The sequence below is a fragment of the Carassius auratus genome, chromosome 7 (assembly GCF_003368295.1).
Source record: "Carassius auratus strain Wakin chromosome 7, ASM336829v1, whole genome shotgun sequence".
Classification (NCBI taxonomy): Eukaryota; Metazoa; Chordata; class Actinopteri; order Cypriniformes; family Cyprinidae; genus Carassius; species Carassius auratus.
The window spans coordinates 8721216-8744168 of record NC_039249.1 but is presented as its reverse complement, the minus strand read 5'-3'; the positions used below and the strand labels follow the sequence as shown (position 1 = coordinate 8744168).

General features: G+C 37.4%; 1 protein-coding gene across 1 annotated transcript; it reads right to left on the bottom strand.

Annotated features, from left to right (window-relative positions):
• Positions 1–3094: 3094 nt before the first annotated feature.
• On the bottom strand, positions 3095–21726 carry alx4a (ALX homeobox 4a). The gene is made up of 4 exons (XM_026267033.1): positions 21060–21726; positions 8207–8517; positions 5012–5140; positions 3095–3779 (listed from the first exon to the last, which is right to left on the bottom strand). The coding sequence occupies exons 1-4, from the start codon at positions 21403–21405 to the stop codon at positions 3462–3464; spliced, it is 1104 nt and encodes a 367-aa protein (XP_026122818.1). The 5' UTR covers positions 21406–21726; the 3' UTR covers positions 3095–3461.
• Positions 21727–22953: the final 1227 nt, after the last annotated feature.

Below are 22953 nucleotides of genomic sequence, written 5' to 3'. Positions count from 1 at the left end.
TATTTTATTCATCTGGATTGAGAGAAACAAACAAAAATGAGCACACAGAAAATGTCAAATGAAATTTACCATCCATAGTAGAATACCCAGCACCTGTAATGGTTAAACTTTTAAATGTTTTTTTGAACCCATTAAAGGAAAGCCGAGTTTAAAGCACAGTCCATAGCCAACAGGAAGTTCATGTTTTCGCTATGTCCTTAATGTAAGATGGCTGTTACATCAGGCTCTGAGAACAGTTTGTCAAATGTCCCAGGAACAGTTTATCAAGATTTGTTCCAAGTTTAAACAAATTGTACAACTTGTTTTAGCCCCGCATTTTATAGTGCTATTCCACTCTAATCAGGTGTTCTTGAAGCAATTCAAACAATTAAAAATGTAAGTGCAATAACTTACGGTTGTAAATCACACAATATATATAGAACATAAACAAGCTTGAAAGTAAATAATAAAAATGATTCAAAAGCCATACGTTTAGCTTTAAGCCAACACAACTATTTTAAGTTCATTTACAAACCAAAAACCCAAATGTATCGCATTTTATCCCCAGACCCACAATACAACAAAAGCAAAAACCCTCAGTCACACATAAAATAATATATATCTAAAAAGGATATTTTTACAAAAGAAAGGCCCCAAGGGTATTATATGCAAGAAAGGAATCCAAAGAAAATCATACATGCGACCACACATAAAACAAAGCATTATATTATTCTAGTACTTGGATATGCCTACTTCAGTAGTATAAGTTTTGGGAGATGGGACAGAGAATTAATAATCTCTGTAACTCATAGGCATCTGCAAAGTACCGTCTGACAATTAACATTTCCTTTGTGTACTGTACAATCGGTTCTGTGCAGAACCGTTTTGATGACCATTTTACGTGTTTACCTTTGAGTGAAGTACAAGAGTATCAAAAGCAAATGTGATAACTTGTGTTCTGTTATGTAGAGATTTGCTCGTTTAATTCTACAGAAGTGTATATGTGTGCTGATACTACATAAACTAATGAAAGTGTTGACCTGGGCTTCATCGACGCCTCTCCTGGTTCCACAATAGTTAAAGATAGGCTAACACAAAGCAAACACTGCTCTGTTCTGTCACAGAATCCCTCTCTGCAGATGTCTCGGTGTTAATTAAAAAGTCTGCCTCAGAGCACGGGTGTGCGTTGACTCAGTGTCGCTGAGGGCTGATGCTTTGGCTGGGGTAGCAGGCCAGGCCGTGTTCAGCATGGGGCTTTGAAAGAAGAGCCATGACAGCTGAAGGGGAAGCATGTGCGAGGCATGTTTGTTTTGCATTTATCCCGCGCACAGCTGTGTGGATTGTCCTTTCCCAGAACACCGGAACAGTGTAGTCACTTCACCCTCTCAGCAACCTCTTAAAGGACAAAGTGAGTGTCGGGACTCACAGTTGTTCACTGGCAGAACTCTTCATGGTGAGGATTGGTGAGGATTGGTGGTTGAACTGTTGCTCTGGTGGATGGATTCAGTGCAGGACAGATCAACTTACTAGTTTAAGTTCTAATGATAAGCACATTAACATTCTCACTAGCTTTTTTAGAAGGTCCCTTGCTACGTTAAGTCATGAGATGCAATGAAGACTTATGCCAGAAAATTAATGAAGCATGGCTCAAACTTCAGGAAGCCCCTACATTTTACATATCATGTATCCAGGCCATGGGGCACGAGACTGAGCTGCAGTAAGCAGGTGATTTCTAATTAACTTTTGGCAATGAAGTTCTTTTACAAGGTTTAACATGATATTGCATCCAGTGCGTTATACATTTGAGTTTTTGTTTAAAAGTAATGCAAGCCTAGTTTTCTGTTCTAAAACAGAACTTGAGTCCATGTTGTGACCCCCTCAAACCAGGTAAGTCACTGCTCTGGTATTATAATAAAAAAGTTGTGTGTGTATATAAGTATCTCCAGGGATCTAGATAAGCTGCACAGCAGAATGAAGCAAAGGAAATGTGGTTCTCATTTACAAATTAGAAATGGCTTCTCCAAAGGGCAGAACGTATCGGATTCGTCTCCAGATTTCAAACAGCTTTGTACCTGATCTAAATCTGACTCTGGAAAAGCAGAAAGCTCGTAGTACCTTGCAATAGTGCTCGCTTTATATTTCTGTCACCTCTGTGCATGGGAATGTCAGTGATTACATGCCAAAGCCCAGTATTGCTTCCACCCAATCAGAGCCTTGCTGGATGATGCCCAGGTTGCCAAGTTGATAGTTTCATATGAGATGGTGCAATGCGGGACTTATGCCAAAAAAATTAATGAAGCATGGCTCAAATTTCAGACAGCCCCAACACCGTGCATATTATGCATGTAGGTAATATGTTACACGTTAAGTAAAGCACCAATGTTTGCAAGTGTGTCTTGATTTTCAAAACACAATGATTTTTATATCCTTCATTCTCTGTAGATTCTATTTCTTAGTCATGTTTGACAATCAGTTGGACAGTCTGTATGACAGATCCAAGATTTGTATCTAGTATGCGCCTGTCAAATCTTGCCAAACAGCTTTAGAACAACTTTTTCTTCAAGAAAAAAAGATTGAAATGTTGTTGCAAAGAAAAGAAAGATAGATTGCAGTGAGGATAGTGTCTACCATCTGTAATTAGACATAGTTTTTTCCCTGAGACTACTGGTACTGGGGGGATCACAATTCATCTAGGCAAGTGGAAGCCTCCTTTGAGTGCCTAGTTACCTGTGGGACAGTTATGTCTTTCTTTTCTGGCCCTCTTAAGTCTACCATGCCTGACATCCAACTCCTAATAGACTTTTGCTCAAGTGTTTGAAGAGTAGTACTTATCTCAAATTGTTGGTAGATTTCTACAAGACCAACAGAATTAATATGGACAAACTAATCAATGTAGGTGTGATCAATAAGGGATTTTGTCAATGGGGAGTTAAAATTATAAAAAGCAAGTTCAGCTTCCCCCGATTACTGCTGCATATATGTTTGGATGAAGCCTACAATAGGAAAGTTTTTACTGTGAGAGAAACTTGCAGAGATGGCATATTTGGAAAAGGAGTCTGTGACAGAACAAGAATTTAACAGGTTTTGATTATGCCGAGATGAAAACGAAGCCAGATGCGTTAGGTCAATTTATGTGTGTTTACAAATGGGACACTGGTGGCGGATAAGTGCAGTTTTTTTTTTTTTCAATTCATTTTTTCTTTTTCATTTAATTCTTGTATGCATTCAGATGTCAAGTTTGTAGTCTTTCTTGTATTTCTTTCTTGTTTCAAAGCCAGAACATTCTCAGTTTTATGATCTCTGATTTTCTGTTGTCTCTCTAGACTTCACATGCAAATAAATCTCCTGGCATTTCTAGTACTTTTCTTTTCTTTGTCAATCCATGCTCTCCTTGTTTCCAGGTCATGCTTTTGTGGCTAACCGATGATCACATTTGCTCCTTCTCTTATTTGTTGAGGGATAATGTCCTGATCTTGGGGGAGTCATGTAGCCCAAGAGATGGCTGCGCTGTGTTCTTTAGCTTTCATTCGCAGGGTCGCGATGCTGGAGGATTTCCGGTCGGGGTCCATGTTTAGATCGTACCCATTAATGCCAGTGCTCATGCCTGGATTCCCAAACAAGCTGCCCATGTGTGTCTGTCCCATGTGACCTCCAGGACTGGGCACACCCAAGAAGTCAGACACTCCGCCAGCAGCATGTGGATGAGGCGGCATGCAGGAAGTGACCGAGTCACAGGGTACAACACAGCCGGGGACCGGAGATGCCGCACTGCTGCTGCCTATCCAAGAAGGGTTCTGAATCTGCAACAAAGACGAATTCAGCAAGTTAAGGTATAATGCATTTACATTCTGCAATCTCAGCATTAATAACATTAATGCAACTTATGGTCATGAGAGCATTTATCAAGTCCAACTTTTCTTGTTTTGAAATATTGCATTGGTGCGAAGGTGAAGAATCCTCAGTGGTACTCGATGTGGAGATTTATCAAGAGCTGTGAGGCATTCATCTGGTCCCATACTGAGTGGGAGCTGCTTGCCTAGTGTGGAGGAGGAATGCCTGTCTCTAGACGTTCCTTCAACACCCAGAGTAACCTCCTCTGCTGAGCAGAGGGAGCACAGAGTGAATTGATAGGGCTGTATTCTGCTCTGAGCCTGGGGAGGTGGGGGTCTGAGGGAGGGCTGTGGAGGGAGATGAAAGCCCTCTCAGGGAGATGCCCCAGATGTGAGCAAAGCTGCATTCCACAGCTGCAGGCGCGCTCCCCAAAGAGCCACCCTTGCCCTCCGACCCGGCCACATATTCATAATAAATCCAGGAGATTCTTTGGCTCTCCTGTGAAGGCGTGTCGTTCTCGGCCACAGCCCTGGTGTGACCTGACATCGACACTGTGCTTCCTAAGGCCCCACAATTATCAGTGTTTACACGGATCTGATTTCCTATTGTTTTTCATTTGATATTCCCAAATGTTTATCAGCAATATTCCACATCCAAGTTTTAAAAAGTGAACTTAATTCAATCAGGTATTCTTGTTTCTATTTATTGCATCAAAAACAAAGCACAAGAAGTGTATTTTTTCTCTTAAAAGTACTAGAAGAACATTGAATGAAACCACTTGTTTTTAAAAGACTAATGATCCCAGACCAAATGATGACCAACCATCTAGAGTATGAATTATTTATATTATGTTGTCATCCATCATCAAAGTCTGATAGTCTGATAGCCTAATTTTTTTTTAAAGCTGTGACAGTTAAGTGCATGAACATTCTAGACTTTTCCCCCCAGGTCCATTAAGTGCATCTTCCAGAGATTTTAAATGCACTTTTCCTTTTTGGAATTTTCAGTGAGAACATACTTTTGCACTATTTATATTAAAAAGCAGCATAAAATAGTGCATATGTATGCAAATTGAGATGCACCTCAAAAGAACTGTTAATGGAACCTTTTAGAATGGATTTGTTTAATAATAATAATAATAATTAATATTCATTACTGGTATTTCCTTAACTCTCAGCTATTACTGAAGACAGTACTATACCTGAGCATAGTTCTCAGGCCTAGTGAGAAGGGGCAATTCATAGGCCGTGGAAAAATGTGTCCGGACCTGCTGCATCTGTCCGAAACGTTCCCTCTTCCGCCACTTGGCTCTGCGGTTTTGGAACCACACCTGCAAGCAAGACATCAATCCTTAATCACTTCCATCATCAAACTTCCCATTATTACACTGTATTTATGTGCACCGATCACATTGTGTAACTCATTTAGTATCAAATGTCTAAATGCAATTCTTTTTTTTTTGGTGCATAGAGAGTCTGTCACTTGTTGTAAGTCTAGAGCTCATGTAGGAAACCCCTCGGCTATATTATTTTTCAGCATCTTTTCCTGGAAACAGTTCGGTGAGACCTGGCCCTTGTTTGATGTTGTGGGAGCTGACAGACTGTGATGGCCTCCTCTGAGTTTCTTCTCTATCAGAGCCATCAGCAGCAGCAGGGGGCAGGGAGGAGAAAGCAGGAACCCACCGGGGCCAGAGGCCTCAGAGAACCGTGTCGGTTCCCCTGCTTCTCCACCACCATAAGCTTGCTTTGATGGATTAGGAAATTGCCGCTCAGCTTTTAGAAAGGAAAAGGTGAATCAAAAATAAATTCTATCATTTACTCATCCTCATGTCATTCTGGACCTGCATGACTTTTTTTGTGCATTACACAAATATATTTTGATCATGAAATAAAGGTCATTGGGCCCCTATGATGGTTTGGACCCCACTGATGTAGAAAAAGTGTCTGAAACGGTTTGATGACTTGAGTGTGTAAATAGTGACATATAATAGACCATTATATAGTGAACTATTATTAGGTGAACTAGTCAGCATTTTATTGCTCCCTTTTTCTTTCTTTGCTCTCATATAAAAATATGCATTGTTTCCCTGAATAGATGGATGTTATTTAGAGACCTGAAAATAAGAGAACAAATTGCACATAAAGTGATTTCTCATGGGTCACAGGCTGAAGAGCTGCCAAAATTCCATTCTTTAATCCCGGCTCTTCTCTGTTTAGAACTATCTGTTTATTGATTTGTGTAGTGGAAAGTTCTTAGTTTTTTTTAAATTTCTTTTTTTTCAAACAGAGACTTTCTTTTGTCTTGCAATCTCGATTCGTCACGGAGCTTGAACTTGGATCGGGGTATGGCTCTTTGGTCAATCAGTTTGTGGTTTTTGCATCTATTGCCAGCAACATGTCAGCCTATCTCTCAGCGTAACCTGATAGCACCTCAGCTCTGCTTGCACTTAATGTGGTGGCGGACATCAACGTCCCTTGGCTCAACATCACATGTTTGTAGAGCTTAACTGCCTTGAGAAAAAAGGAACATTTGTTTTCTGAATCGCACAGATTTTTTTTCAGTAGGCATCATCATCACTCTTGTGGCTCTACGATTGCATCCTTGTATCCTCGTTTGGGTTTTGAAATAATCCTAGTTGTTGATGCTGTCTGGGCATCTAAAAGGTCTTTTTAATATGCATTGTGTGCACCAGCTTTCATGTTCCTGTCTTTATATTGATCTTTTTCTCAGACTGTCTTCCACTTCATAAATCTAAGCGTGAAAGTTGGGGGATTGAAAAGAAAGATGGAGGAAAGTTCAAAATGGAGTTTGTTTTCATTCTATGTTTAATTTCCTGACTCTTAAGCTCCTGGCTTTCCATATCTGACTCTCCGACCGGGTAGAGGCACATAGACGAGTGGTGGAAATATTCCCTTATTCCTTTCATACTGATGAGCCAGTGCTGAGGTGTGTAGTATATGCTTAAACCAAAAGCTCAACTTTGACCCAGACTGACAGGGAGAGTGCGAGAGAGATCATAGATGGAGAGTTATTTGGGTCTTTAGTTCAGTCATAACCTTGGACTTCCATTTTGGTTTCTTTATTTTCTGTCATTCTTTCCTTTAGTGGTTGCTGCTGAATAAATTCAAGCCTGCCAATATTAACAAGTTAACTAATTTTGACCAGCACCTGTTCGAAACAGCAGAAAAAGTCTGCTTTTAAAAATAAAAAAAAATGTTGTATGTTGTCCATGCGTGCTAGTAACACAGTAATTGGTAAAGACGTTGACAGCTAAAGCAGCTTAGAGGCTTATTATGGAGCTTTATTTATGTTCCAGCACCAGGAGAGAGAGCAGAAACACTGAACTAAACCCAGGAGAAAAGGGGAAAGAGCAGCTTTGAAGTCCAGAGTAGCTTTGAGGATTGATGGTCTGCCTCTGCTGTCACTCAAGCTCACCTCTTCTACTTAAAAATCATTCTTTTTGAGATTTTTTTCTTCTTCAACCTCCAGAACTGTATTTATGGAAAAATGCAATTTATAATATTTTGATGTGGTCATGATGTCAAATCACATTTTTTTGGTGAAAAGGTTGACTGTTTTAAGCCATTAACCTTTGACTAGATGTATCTAGATGCACTAGTGTTAAATATATTAATATTATCAAATCTAATCACAAAAAAAGACATTTTAAGCCAAAGCGTGTAGACATTAGTATTTACAGTGAGCCGTCATAGTTCTTTGGTTGTTTCCCACCACTCTTTAGTTCTAGTCAAAGTTGTTTGCATGTATGTAGGTCATAAGCAACCCTCACCACATGAAGGAGCTTCAGGTTCTCTCACCTACCCTTGAGAGCAGGGAGGGACACATTCTTTCCTGAGTGGGACATTAATGAAAGAAAAACAGTGTAAATCCAGGGCTTCTAAGTAAAGCGCACATTTGGGGTCGGGTAAAGGGATCTCCTGGTCTGTCTGTCGGTGCAGGAATGCAGCAGTAGTGTTGGAGGGATTATATGCAAATGTAGGGTAAGGTTGGGGGTTGGGATGGGTCACATAAAGGTTCTGGTTTTCCAGACAGAAGTTCAGGTAGAGTCTCGAGATAAAATCAGACTCTGGATATATCTGGCTAATATGAAAGCCCTTTTTTCCTTTATGATCTTTTGTGATGGCCAACTTCAGCCACTTTTGCTCTGTATTCACTATTTACATTTAATAGTCAATGCTGTGAGTTTAATATATGGTGTCACTGTTCTTTTACCAACTTTAAAACATAAAATGTTGGTCTTAACCTGAATCTTATCCCTCATTTCGGACTACAACTGGACTTAAATTAGTAGTGAAAGAATGGTGGTCTAACGTCACTGTTAAAGGTTAAGACACAGAATTGTATTTGATAATGGATATGTGGAGGGGGTTCACACCTGTACTCGAGCTTCTGTCAGGTCAGTCCTCAGTGCGAGTTGTTCCCGGGCGTAGACGTCGGGATAGTGTGTTTTCTGAAAGACTTTCTCCAGCTCCTCTAATTGATAGCTTGTGAAGGTGGTACGGTTGCGTCTTTTCTTGCCCTTGTTGCTCTCTCCCTCAGCCTTGTCTAACGGAGAAGCCAGCTCTGAGTTTGGCTGCTGAGGGCTTTTCACTCCTGACTCCTTTACGCTGAGGTAGCTGCCATCCATCCCTGCAGGATCACTGTTTTGGGGTAACTCAGAATCTGTCAGCCCTGTGCTGTCTTTACCTGTAGACAGAAAAAGAGACAGAGAAGGGTTATTAATTATGAAAGTGGTGTGAGGGAAGCAGTTCTGCTGGACCAAAACATTTTTTGTTTTAAATGTGGAATGAAAGATGGCTCAATGGTGTCTTAATGTGTAATAAATTTGTTTAAATGTAATGAAATTATTAGAATCTCTTCTTCCACATTCATTGTGTTCTTCGGCATAATCTTTCCAGGGTGCTGTTACGTAGGATAAACATTTTGAAAATGGACACTTTGTATATGTAATTAAGCCAAAAAATATTTTTGAGTGTTATGTTATGTTATATTATGTTATGTTATGTTATGTTATGTTATCATAATACACACATTTAGACACGTTAAGTCAAGTTATATTAACATCTATCTATATTTTACCATTAAAACATTAAATACTAATTCAAATCTGGTGTGATACCAGTTTTTAATCTATTTTCACAGTGACATTTAGGAATAAAAATATATAGGTTATACTTTACAATAAAATGTGGGTGTCATGAAATAACAATGTACAATTTTTTACAGCATTTTTAATGTCTGCTGTTGTTCATCTTAAATCCATGTTTGTTCATAATTTAAATTTAATAAATGTATTATCGAGCAATGCAAAAATTTACCTACATTCATCATTTTACCTGTAATGCACCAATGCATGTTAAGAAATTAAACAAACCTATTGTATTTTATCTAAGAATTGCCTATATAATATTGGGCAAGACAATGTAGTGGTGTCCTTTATAGTTCTTCTGTCACAATATATGAATTATTCTATAATTGGGTCTGGAATGAGAGAGTATTTAAGACCCATGGCTTAATGTCAGACTCACAGCGGTAATGGCTGCCAGTCTCTGCTCATAAATCAGCTGTTCATGTGAAACAGACACCGTGGCTGTAATTGCAGACTGATAGATAATTACAGGTTTCCCGCCTGGGCACAATCTGAATACTGCAGCCCTGTTTGATGAGCGCAGCCTCAAACATACACACGCTCTGTGGCAAGGGTGCAAAATGGAGCTTGGCTTGTAATGAGGCCGCATTAGCCCAGCTACAAGACTCTAGAGTGGTAATTTTCTGTGTCAAGCCACTGGAAACACAGCAGCTCAGCTGTGAAACCCCAGTCAGTGTGCCGGTCATAAATTCAGTTAGATCAATGAATGTGAGGATTCCAGTACATTAGGTCATTTCTCCAGCTCTCTCTCAGTGCTCGTTACCTGTCTATATGGTAAATCATAATGCTCACAAAATTGATGGCGGTATTGGCAGACTTTCGTCTCTCTCGCCCTGTTTCGCTTACTTGGCTGCAAGGAGGAATAGGGTGTAAAGCAGGATTAAAGTTCCCTTTGGGACATTCCCGCTGATGTGATCCAGTGGCGACCCTGAGCTTTCTGTCTTACTTTAGCTCAACGCTCAGTGACGGAAAGTTATTTTAGGTGATGCAGTGTTGAGATGTGTTCATTTTCTAATGTGAGACTTGATTAAAACCTTCTCAGGTTTAAACTGAGGGGCTGATGGGTAAATGCTACTGGCACAAATGCCTTTCTCAGCACCTAAGGCCTTCTCACAGAACTATGTTGGGTAATGTATTGGGCTGGATTAAGGTATCGTGGTGACAACTGCTGGGGGAAAAATGGTGAACAGCTTGTCACTGGGGTAGGGCCCTTAAAAGTACTTTTTTGTATTTTATCTACCCCTTTAGGTTACCTGTTAATACCTTAAGGTACTAATATACTAATATACTCTCTAATATACTAATATCAACATTAAGCAGATAGTCCTCCCAAACATAAACATTTAGTTGCCACCTAATTATCCTCATGTTGTTCCAGACATATATGACTTTCTCTCTCCAGTAGAACACAAAATTTCTTGGAAATATCATCTTTTGTGTTTTACAAAATTAAGTCAGCCATACAGGTTTTAAAAAACTTTCTGAAAAAACATTTTTGGGTTGATAATTCACAAGAATGTAGCTTTGAAAGTCCGCCAAGCAATAATATATATATATATATATATATATATATATATATATATATATATATATATATATATATATATATATATATATAATTTTTTTTATTATTTACTTTTTACTTTTTCACATCAACTACTAAATATTTGTATGGCCTTATACAAAAATTCTGGACCTGGTCATGTGTGCAACTAGAAGTCCTAATCTTTCAGTTGCCAATAACTTTGTGAGCTTTGATTAAAGTTTGAGGCTTTGTGAATTTTGTGTGGTGTCGATGATTTGCAAAATTGATATTGATATATAATACACAGAATAAAATGGAAACAGCTTTTTTATGATATTAACTGTTTGTTGGATCTCTTTCTTAAAGGGATAGTTCACCCAAACCTGTATGACTTGCTTATTTCTATGAAACAATAAAAATAAATTGAAGAACATTTTGATGATTGTTGACTTTTTTTTTTTATGGAGAAAAAACACTCAAAATATCTTATTTTATGTGGCCCAGATGAAAATGTCATGCAGTTTTGAATCAACATTGGCCAATTTGAATTAATTTTAATTTTTAGGTGAACTATCCTGGCTTTAAATCTCGTTCCTGTTCTTGACATCATAACAGGTTGTATGCTTCCTTTTGGTTGTTTCCTTATTTTGCCTTTTCCAGGCACCGTGGGCTCAGCCATGACAGACATGGAGCCAGGCCTGGGGGTATAATGGCTCCCACATTGCCTCTTGCCCAGGAATGACACATCTTGTTAAGCAAGCATATTTACTCAAACATAAATATTTTCAGCTTGTCCCTTCAGATGCCTCACGCCTCTTGCCCCCACATGGAAAAGCTGACAGCCTGTTTGAAATCAGGGCCTAGCGATCAAAGGCTCTTGTTTATACCCTGTGTCACTGATGGCTTTTGGCAGACCTAGAGTATTGTGACAGTCTCATAGTCCACTGAGGGTTCAACTCAGGCTCTCCACTGCTCAAGGTGAACAGAGACTTGGCTGCCCCTGTAGCTCCACCATATGGGCGAGTAACATGACCTGGCTTCTAGGCAAGAAATCTCATGGCAAAATGTTTCTGTCAGAGTCAAAAAGTTTTGAACTGGAGCTCTGGTGGGTGGAGTTTGAAGATTGCAACAAAAGTGTAGAGCTGAACATGGTCCTGCTGTTTAACCTTGTTTGTGGTGCAGTAAGACACCAACATTTCATGAGATCATATATGGCTTTACGAAAAATGTCTACCACAGTTGACGAAAGAAAAATCTCCTACATTTTCCAGTGAATGCAAATGAGAACATTATTTTAGCAGTACTGAAGAAATAAAAGTTTTGAATATTGCCCAAACTGACTTTTTGGAACTGCCTTTAATAACATAAAATGCTGTAAAAAGGATTATTATTATTTTTTTTAAACCTGCATATAGCTTTACCCTATTATTTAACTTGGTGTAGCACCCATTACTCATTTTGCTAGTCTTTTGCATAAATATTAGTGAAATGTAAAATTTTGATGCTGTAGATCGATTGTATATATTTTTGTAGATTTTGTGTGTGTGTGATGTGTGTTTGTGTATACCAGTGTATATAATCCATTGCTATTGACCACTGCAGATTTTTCTGATTATTGATTAGTGTTGTTTTTGAATGTCTGATATACAGTGCCATTTCAAAAGTTTGTTCATTTGTTGAGTCTGTTTTTGTTTTTTTGGAAGAGTTTTGAATGATTATATATTATAAAATATTTCATGTTTTATATAAAAAAATCAAATATTATAATTCTTATTATTTGTAGATGGAGGAATGAATGACCAGTTCTCTCTTCCACCCTCAGTACAACAACTGAGGTGAGACCCGAACCCCCATCTGCTCTCTGGGCACCACAGCAAAAATGGCTGCCCACTGCTCCAGGTGTGTGTTCGCATTGTGTGTGTGTGTGTGTGTGTGTGTGCACTTGGATGAGTAAAACGCAAAGTTAAGATCTAGAGTATGGGACTGCATACTTGGCCACGTCACTTTCACTTTTCACTTTCTTACACTTTTTTTTCAAATATGATATTATAAAATATTATTAAATAATGGTTTTATATTTTAAATTGTAATTTTTTCGTGTGATGGCAAAGTTTAATTTTGAGCCATTACTCCATTCTTCTGTGTCACATGCATGGTCCTTCAGAAATCATTCTAATATGCTGATTTAGTATTGTGTCAAAAGCATTTCTTATTATCAAGATTCAAAACATTTTTGATGCTTAATATTTTGTGGAATCACTGATGCATTTTTCATAACTCTTTCAATAGGAAGTTCAAAAGAGCAGAATTTGAAGTAGAAATTGTTTGTAAAATTGTAAGTGTCTTTATAAATATTTTAATCAATTTGTGTCACTGAAGAGTATTTCCGCCACTGAATAAAAAAATAAACCAAGGTAATTGCGACTTTATAACTTACAATTTTGACTTTATAACTCACTATTGTGAGTTTATATCATGCAATTCTTACTTCATAACTCGGAATTTGTTAATTTAAATAAATCTTACTGTCCTCAAACTTTTAAATGTTAGTGTAGGTTGCATTAAATATTATGTGTGTTATGTAATGAAAAAAAATTGTATGTAGCTTTAAATAAAAATAAATGTAAATATAAATATGTTTTTGCAGGCTTTGGCAGTGTGGGGTTTTATTGCCCTTCCATTTAGTTATTTGTGCTTCATCTTTCAATAACACTGATTCCAATGACTGCACCTCCATTTTTCTGCTACTTTACAGAGTGAGGGATGTGTCAAGTAATTTGCTTCCCAGGTGCAATGAGGTAAAACAGACATGGCATCTAATCTGATTGGATTTCTAATGTTAATACTGCACTAACAGCATTATAACAGCAGTTTCGTACCAACGTTGGAGGGCTTTGTCACCTCAGAAGTTGCCAGTTGTTCAGCTCTAGGTTAGGAGACGGGTTAGGTTCAGGAAAAAGACTAATTGGCTTTTTAACCTGAGTAGATTCACACCCGTATGTGCAGCAAGAATGGGGCTTGTAAACCCATTTTACAGCATCTCCTTTTACCTCTGACTCCAGAGTAAAAGATCTTCAAATAGGTCACCATTTGATATATCCTATAAATTTTGAGAAAAGGGCACCACTATATATTTTCATAAAATATGCATGAATGGCTCACACAGTGGTTCCAGACGCACTTGCACTAAAAAGGTGCCTTGCCTTCGACGAGAGACGGCAGTGGTTCCTGGCTTTGTAGGATGTCGGTGCTCGACCTCATGAGTTAGCAAGGGTCAGATCTTTACAAGGGGCAGTCATTTAGTACCAGCTGAAAACGGGGGAACACATCAAAGTGTAATTTAACTAGCTGTAAAGCGGCAGGGCATCTTCTATGCTTTTTCACAGAATCTGATTGTTAGGGTCAGCAGCGGGCAAATAAAAGAAACACTATAAATTAGGCTACCTGGGGTCTCTGTGAAGGGTTAATGGTGAAATACGCCAAAGCCCCCGAAAATGTAAAAAAAAATTAAAACACATAAATAAGACATTGTTGGGCTGGGTTTCATCGCTGTTTTGACCGAAAGCAAATTGTAAAGGAAACTGAGGAAGACTGTTTGCTCATCTAAGCTTTTGTTTTTGTGTGTAATTAAGTTTGTTTTCGGTGCTTAAAATATGGATTGAATTGTAATAGGCAGCTTGGTGCTCTGAAGCCAGGCCAACATTCTGAACTTCTCTTCCACTAATTATTTCAGGCTCTTACAGACGGACACGGCATGGAGAGATTGATAGGTTGTGATATGAAGAGTGGCTCCGGCTGGTGGCATATGGAAACAGTGAACCCATTTTTTTTTTTTTTATTGGTGATTGTGAGCGTGACACCACAAGATATTAGTAGAGATGGAGCCTCATTAGTAAACGTCTGCACATGCAGCCATTTGCAAAACCAGAGCAAATCACATAGTGAAAGGCAGATGTGACAACAGCAGCTTGATTCTAAACACAGAGCGACCAAACCACAGAGACGTCTCCTCTGATGTGCTTTACGTTTTAGAGTCACCTCTCACTCTTGTGTTAGATTCAGACTTGAGAGTGAACTGTATGACTCTGTTTAAAATGATGCACAAATCGGCAGTTGTTTCAGAGGGAGAGTTGCGTCTCAGCTGGTGCATACTGAAAAAAAAAAAAAAGCCCGGTAGTGAGAATCTGAAAGGTATCCGCAGAGAAGTCCAAATGCACCGCTAGTCCTGAAGGACGATTTATCTTAGCAGGCTGCAGCAAAGAGCACATGCTGGGCAAGAAAACACAGCATTTCCTTTAAGCCGCTTCTCGCGATAAATCACAGATCGTCCGGCTCTCTTGGAGTGCTGAGATAAAAAGTATTTTTAACTCAAGAATGCTAAAACCTGAGGATGAGTTTATCAACTGCAGTTTGAATGCATATGCACCATCAAAAAGAAAAAAAAAAAAGCCACAGTGTCTGTTTGCTGGTTTTACTAACACCACTTGGTTAGGTTTCTGCTTTTCCAACAATTATGATTGCAGAGAGTTAAAAATTGGTGGTTTTCTGAAAAATATAGGGAGTTAAAGTACTCTGTCTAAGTGCAGTTTGGTGATTTTGGCTGTCATTAGGTACAAATATATCACAGTTTTCAATTAGATTTTTTTTCTTTTTTTTTTTTGGTGCAAGGGTTTCAGAATGAAACCCCTTTAAACATATTGCAACAGCTTGCCTTGTACTGTTCTCTCTCTTTATTTTTTTATTGTGCTATTTTCTACCGTTTTGTTTGTTTAGCAGTTGACATTGCATTTCCCAAATCATCAGTAAAGTCTGGAATCTCCTGGATGGCATTAGAAACCACATTGGAGCAGTGCTGTAGTTAACAAGCACTATGGAATGCTGTAAAAAACGAACTAATCACTGTCGTTTAAGATAATGTCAAGAAAAAAAAAAACACATACAGAAAAGAGCCAAAAGCTAATGTAGCATACAGACATATTACAATTTTAGTATCTTCAGAAGCATTTTACTTTTACCCCTGTAATTTACTCACTCTAACATGATTTTAAACTCATGACTTACTGACTTTTGTGGAAAACAAATTAATATGAATATGCTCATGCAATTGAAGTCAGCAGAGTTTAGTGTTAATTCTAGCACATGAGTGTAAGTGACAGAATTTTCTTATTTTTGTGAACTATCCCTAAAAACATAGTAATAATAAATTAAGAGTGTCTACATTTTATGTCATGAATAAGTTCTAAAATCAATAGAATTAAAGCAACAAACAAGGGTTTGCTTAAAAAATGTGCTTTCACCTCAAACGCTCAGCCGTTCACTAGTAGTGAGGACGCATTAGAAGGAATCTACTGGGGTTTGATTGTGCTGTTTAAATAGAGGCCTTGTCTTTGAAGCGTACTGCTGGCTTGCCGCGTTCAGGCAAGCAGACTGAAGCTAATGTAAACTGTAAAGCCAAATTTTGAGCTAACTGGTAAAATGATCCCAAGTCCTTGTCACCTCTCCTTAGATCAACAGGCTATGGGAATGGCCCTTTTTCCTCATATTGTGCAGTAGCTCTGTGACTTTATTCTCCCTTTATGCTTGCTCTTTGCTGAAACAGACTGCAACTCCAAAACTAGACTCATGGCCTCGTCTCAAATGTGAATTTTGTGCTATGACTTGTACCTTGTAGTGATATTTGGAAGTTTACATGGTGATATTTTGTTCATAGTTATGATGTCATTAATTTAGTACTGTTGCAGTACTATAGACATTGTAAGTTATTACTTAAGTAAATTCATATAATACATGGTAATAATTCACACACATATCATGAATTAAATATAAATTAAACCAGTAACTTATATTATTTAGAAATTACAGTAAAACAAATCACTATTATATATTTAGCATAATGTCAAAATATACAGTATTTAAAATCAGTTATCATTTATATGATTTTCTTTTATTTGTTTGCATGACAAATTCTCTTGATAAAACGTGAATGCTCAAAATAATTGTCAAATTTTAGAACATTTTTAATCATTTGTTTTGTATCCCTACCTTCAGTATTTAATTGTGTTTCACAAAAGAGAAAAAAGGTCTTGCTGTTTTGTATATCCTCATTATAGAAATGCAGCTGAGCTACTTCCTTTGATAGTTATTCATCATATTGGCCAAATGCTCATAAAAACATAGTTTGCCAGATTCACTGAGACTGCTTAAAAAAGGTTTGCAAGCAATTAGAATGTATAGAAACATTTGTACACAAACAAGGAATATAAAAAGTCATAATTCTTGAACTTTAAAGTAATTGCTATTATTTTATGCAAAAGTTTTGATTGGATCAAAGACTTTCAATTTTGCCATTCCCTCACCTAATATATTTTGTGTCTTGCTGTTGCTCTCAGCAGAACCAAACTATGAGCAAGCTTGAGCCCCACTGATTCACACAAACACCAAAATCCAAAATAAAAGCGAAAAAGAAGCAATAACCAAGCCAAACACAAGTTGTACAAGACTGTCAATCAAGCCATCATCAATTCCCTATAATACTGAATTGCTTCTATACTTTGTTCATCATATGATATGATCTATGGTGGAGACTTGTGCTGTGAGTGCATGCTCAGTTGATGCCTAGTGTTAATATTACTGCAAATTTATGTGATTTCTTCCATCAATATCTCAAGCCAAATGCAAATGCTTTGATGGTGACGCGTTGTGTATTTGTCCGAGACATTTGTTTTACAAGGTTGCATGAAGTCGTCATCTTTTGACATTTCATTGACTGCCTTTGCTTTTGGGCTTAGTCTACATTACCAGGAACCTTATTCATATACATTTGACCTATATGAGTGATATCTTTTGTAAGGACAATTCTAGAGTTCGTGTTAGCTAATCTTGGAAAATGTTGTGGTAAAATTGGGCTTTCGTTGAAGAGGTGATGAAGGGCTCCCTTTTAAGAGTGTCGTTTTCTTTTGTTATTGGTGCTGACCACAAAGGAGGAATTAGTCAAAAGCTTGTTTTGAAAACCACATACCCTCTTCGACAAAATAATCATGCCCAGGGGAAATGTGACTTTGATGCAAGTCTAGTCTGTAACTGCGGCTTCTTTTTAAAAACCAGAATTAAGTAAGCCAAGCTCGATGCTGGTAAGTATCATGGTTTAAACAGAGGCATTCATTTATTTATTCACTAACTTCTTGTCTTTCCTCTTTAGGCATCACACCTCATAAAATCACTACACAAAATCACTAATTTTGGCTGTACAAATATGTTTGACAGGACATTTTGTATGTCACTGTAATGAAGTCTCTTCAGAGCCAAATGAGTCATTACCATTAAACAAGTTCTTGTAAATAAAATGCGGATCTAAATATTATATTATGATCACTCTTTGACCATTCTAATGGTTCTTTTTTTTTGTAATTTCATTGCCCTAATGAAAGGAAGTTATCTGTATCGGCCAGCCTCATTATTATTCTTTTGATTTACTATTCTTTGTGCAAGTTGCTTTTTACTAATTATATGATGAACATCTTGTATTAAATTGGTTTTGTTTGTGGCAGCGTTCAGCAGTTACACATGTCCATTGCAAACATATATTAAATCATAAATATTGCACACAAACAGTCTTAAACTCATTCATCTGTTTTGAAATGGACAGAATATGTTTTCAATTTAAGTCAGTTACTCAGTGTTCAGATACCTCTAGATCAATTACATGATGCATTCATTAATCCCTTATTAAAAAATAAACTAATCCTTTGAGCAGTGTTTTTTTTTTTTTTGCAACCAAAGGCATGGATCCTGAAGAATCCAATTAATAATAGTCATGAATAGAGCACGATATGGTTAAAAACATCAGCATTTGTTGTAACTGATTTCAAAAAGTATTACCTGCTCAGCATGGATATCAATATTGATTCTATTTTTCATCTTTTCATGCATGATGAGCTGCTGAAGGTAAATCCTTCTCTTTACAACAGCAGATCAATTATTATTTTATTTGCTGAAATAATTGCTTTTCTTCCAATCACAATGTAACACTCATTTTTATTTATTTATTGACAAACATTACATAATGCATAACAGGTCCGACTCCTTAGTAATATATTTTAAAAAGTCCTAACATTTAGGTTCATATAAGTTTTGAATATCGGTTCACAGGTTTTTATGAATCTAAATCAACAGCTGGTCTGTAAGGCATTACTTCATGTTATATTAATAATGACATTTAAGTTATTGTAAAGTGTTTCATATTAAAACAGGTCAACTAAAAATGAAACGAGCTGATTTTCCCATTGGCTTGTTCTGTTAATCAACTCACATGGTCTGTTTTTCTGTCAGAGAGGTTTTGATTAGTTTGGGAAATAGGACTTTTATTTGACAACATCTGCACAACAGACATTATTAAATCTAATGTATGTCGATATCTCGTTGCGTCATCCGTTTATTATGCAGCGCGTTGCCGAAAGCTGCAGCTGTAAACGAATGATGGCTTTTGTGTTTGAGGTCGTTATGAAAATGTGAATGCGATCACAATTATTTAATTAGTAGGCTTATATCTCCAAAAGTGTTACTATTAATGCCAGTTGTTATTGTGTAGCTGTTTTTATATATATATATATATATATATATACACACTATTTTAATTTCTAATATGCCTAACAATAATCTCGTCATGTTCTTAATGTCTCTTTTATAATGCTGTTCCTCAAGTCTTTTTGACAGCTAAGGCCATAAAGTAATCCCACCCATATCATATAGAATTATCGCATATAACAGATTGAGATATGGTTATGATAATCTTTTTGCACTTTCTAATTGCAATTAGTGTTATGTGATTTTCTGGTATCTTGAATTATTAGAAAACACCAGGAGCCTGTGTATCAGAAAATGTTTTTAATTTTTTTTTCTTGAAAGGTGAAGCATTTTTTTTTCTTTGTTTATAGTGTTATATGTGTTTGTAATTCTTGGTCGGTATGAGCCGTTTTCCAAAACTATTTTTTTTCTTCACCGACATCTTTGCTGAGGGTTTTTTGTTTGTTTTTTTGTTTGTTTAATTTGCCAAAATATTCTACCTTCGAATGCGCCAAATATAATGCAGTCTCACAAACGGCTTTATTGTTTATACAACTTTTTTTCTGTTATTTTAAGCACCAGACAGCTCAGCTTTAATATGTGGTCGCACAGCACACCTGATGTTTTAAAGTCGATCAAATTCATCGAATCTTAAACACATTAGTGTCAAGCTTAAAATATGTGCATTGTTAAAAATGCATTAACCAAAACAAACATTTGCAGAAGACTTTTTATGGACACATTGAAGCATTTTCCCAACCTCATAATGGGCTACCGCTACCAACTCTTTGGCTTCCGTGTCTCTTCTCTTTTCCTCCTATTTTAGACTTTATTTTATTTATTTACTTATTCTATATTCGTCAGTCGAATCGAATAATAATAATTATTATTATTACTATTAATAAATAGCATGAGATAGTGATGAATGTCAATCCTGAGAAAAGTGTTCGTGTATCTAATGCTGAACTTTAGTTTCCTAGCTTTCTTTACAAGCCCTCAGGGCCGTCTCCATCCACGAGCACTAGGCTTCATCCACAGATTGCTAGAACGTGTTGAAATAAAGAATTAAGTTGGTTACTTTTTTTAAATACACAATTATAGAAGATGAAATGATTCTACAGAGTTTATTAGACTACTGAATGTACAACTTGGTTGTGCCACTTTCAGGAAGCTACCCTGTTGGTTAAAGAACTCTTGATTTTGTTTGCTATTTCAGTTTTCAGCGCAAAGCCTCCTATTTTCACTATAACGTTTTTAATTAACTTGAATAAAGTTAATTGAATATAGCTAATTCCAAAGCACACCACTCTATTTTCATTGCGCGCTTGCATATCTGTTAGAATTGTGGAAAAATGTTATCTTAGTCTTGGCTTTGCTTGTTTTGATGGTTTTTCAATATTGGTAGTCTAGATCCGAGCCTGCTATCATACAAATGAGAGAAAATGTCAAAACACTCAATGTGTCGTCGACAACTTGTAAAAGCGTATAAAATTAGTTGCGTTTGCCTCCCGACACGTGTTAATTCAATTGTCTGATTCAGATCCAGTATTAAGGATTGTAATTCAGATTATCGCATTAAATATAATTTAATTCGGTCTTCAAAGGTAAAATGTAATAGCCGGGGAGTTATGCCTCTTCCTAATTGTGTTACTGTGATAGCTGAGCCAGTTATATTGGTAGTAAGTTGTGAAGTCCACTGCATTTGCTTTGTAAATATTAGCCTACAGATGGACTTTGCTCAGATGTGATTATTAATATGAATAACTGCCTCTCAAGTATAATAACCTGGTCTAACTGTAACTTTTTACTGAAGGGCTCTGCAGACGATCCTGTTTTAGCAGAGTCATAAAAACATTAATGTCAGTGCAGATGAATGCTACGCGTACTAGAATCAGCTTGTACTCTTGCTCTGCATTTATTTGCCGTGAAAACGAGAAGAGAGAACACATCTCAGAGTTGCTTTGTTTTACAAATGCCTTGTTTTAAACTCACCATAACACGCGACGAGCCCTCCGTTGTGTCCGCTGTCCTGCTGGAGTTTGCTGCTGTCTGGGGGAGTTTTGCAGGAGGACCTCTGCATGAAGAGGTGGTATTTGTTAAAGGTGCCTTCCCCAGCAGTGGCATCCAATGACTGGCACTCTTGCTGGAACGGGCTCCCAGATTTCTCCCCGAACGCCTGACCTTTGTTGGTCAGGAAAGCGGGGCTGTATTTGGTGTCACTCGCCTGGAATGTCCTGAAAGGGTTCGCCTGGTGATCCCTACCTTGCGGTGCAGATGGGCTATAATATGAATCCATGGATGTCATTTCGCAGTATGAAACGCACGTCTCGGCGTTCATTCCTAAAAAAAAAAAAAAAAAGGTTCGGGAAGAGAAAGAAAAAGACGTCCAAGCGTTTTCCCCCCCTTTCTTTCCTTCCTTTTTGGAGAGCAAAGCGAAGAGATACTCTCACACTCTCTCCCTCTTCCTCATACAAACGAATACACACACACACACTCACTCACACGCATGCATTGACTTGTGCAGCAGCTGGCTTTGGTTATAAAATGATTCAGATGTTTTCCAGAAACGGAGAGCTAACCAAAAGCTAAAAAGCCCCCTTAAGGTTAGAGGAGTAACGAAAAATGCGTCTTCTGAAGATGCAGCCCAGATCTCCTCGGTGTAGACCACTACGCACGTCAAGACCTCTCCTCGGTTATTATGTAGATGAAATGAATGGGTGAGGTCAGACCTTTGCTAAGAAGAAAAAATGTTTTGTTGGAAATATGCGGGGGGACTTAACACATGACATTAATGTCATTAGGATATGAAATATACAACTCAATGAATGTGAAGGGCAACACTGAGGGAGCAATTTAATGGTTGATTCGCAATGCTTTTTAACTCAAGACTTAATCTCGCCAACGAAGAAAAAAGATAGAGCTCTGTACGAGCTTTTAAGTTTGGTGTGTGTGTTACTGTGATGTTTTTTCTTTTATGTTCCAAATCCTCTCACACTTTAACTGGCGTTATCTTTTTAGACGGGTTTGTGATGATCCTTCTGTTCCGATATCGCGTTTGACATCATAGTTATTGCCATCGATTTAATGATGTCGTTTAGTGCATTGACATAATTTTAACACCGAGGAATACTATTAATCTTAATTAAATGTGCACAAGATCATGTTCATTCTATAAACTACTTTAAACCCTATTAGGGATGGATTTAGGGCCGAGTAAAACTTGTCACTAATTTGTCATTTATTGTCAGGCAGTCACTTGTTTTCTTATTGCAAACAGTATCATGTTTCTTGTTGGTATTTGTCGGATCTTTTTATTTGGTGTTTAACTATCAGCAAGAAATGTTGTTGTATCCAAGGAAAAATGACGTATGTTTTAGCTCTCACATTTTTCTCATTCTGTTTCTTTAATAATGCTTGCTGAAACCACGTCTTGCCCATTATGACGTGTTCATAATGCAGTTGGTCTTTATGACGTTGTAGCAATATTAATGAACAAGTTTGGGCAGCAAATGTTTCAGTCATGTAAAACACATACCCATTTTACTTTTTGTCATTTCTAAATTAAACACATAGTCTAGTAGCCTAAGTTTGTGCTTACATTTATTTATTTTTTACTGACTTCATAAATTCATGTCACTTCATAAAAATTGGTCTCTTTTTTTCTGTTTAGAAATCTGTCAGTCGGGGGTTCATTTAAAAAAAAACAGTGATGATACAACAATTCCGATATCAGCACTAATGTAAACTAATGTGACCTTTGCAGTCTATCTTAATTTAGAGGTTTTAAGACAAATTAATCCGAATCCACAGTAGAGAGACGGGGTTTGGAGGCCTGTTCATGGCCAGGATATGTCTAATAATATGTGTGCAACAACCAAAGCAATAA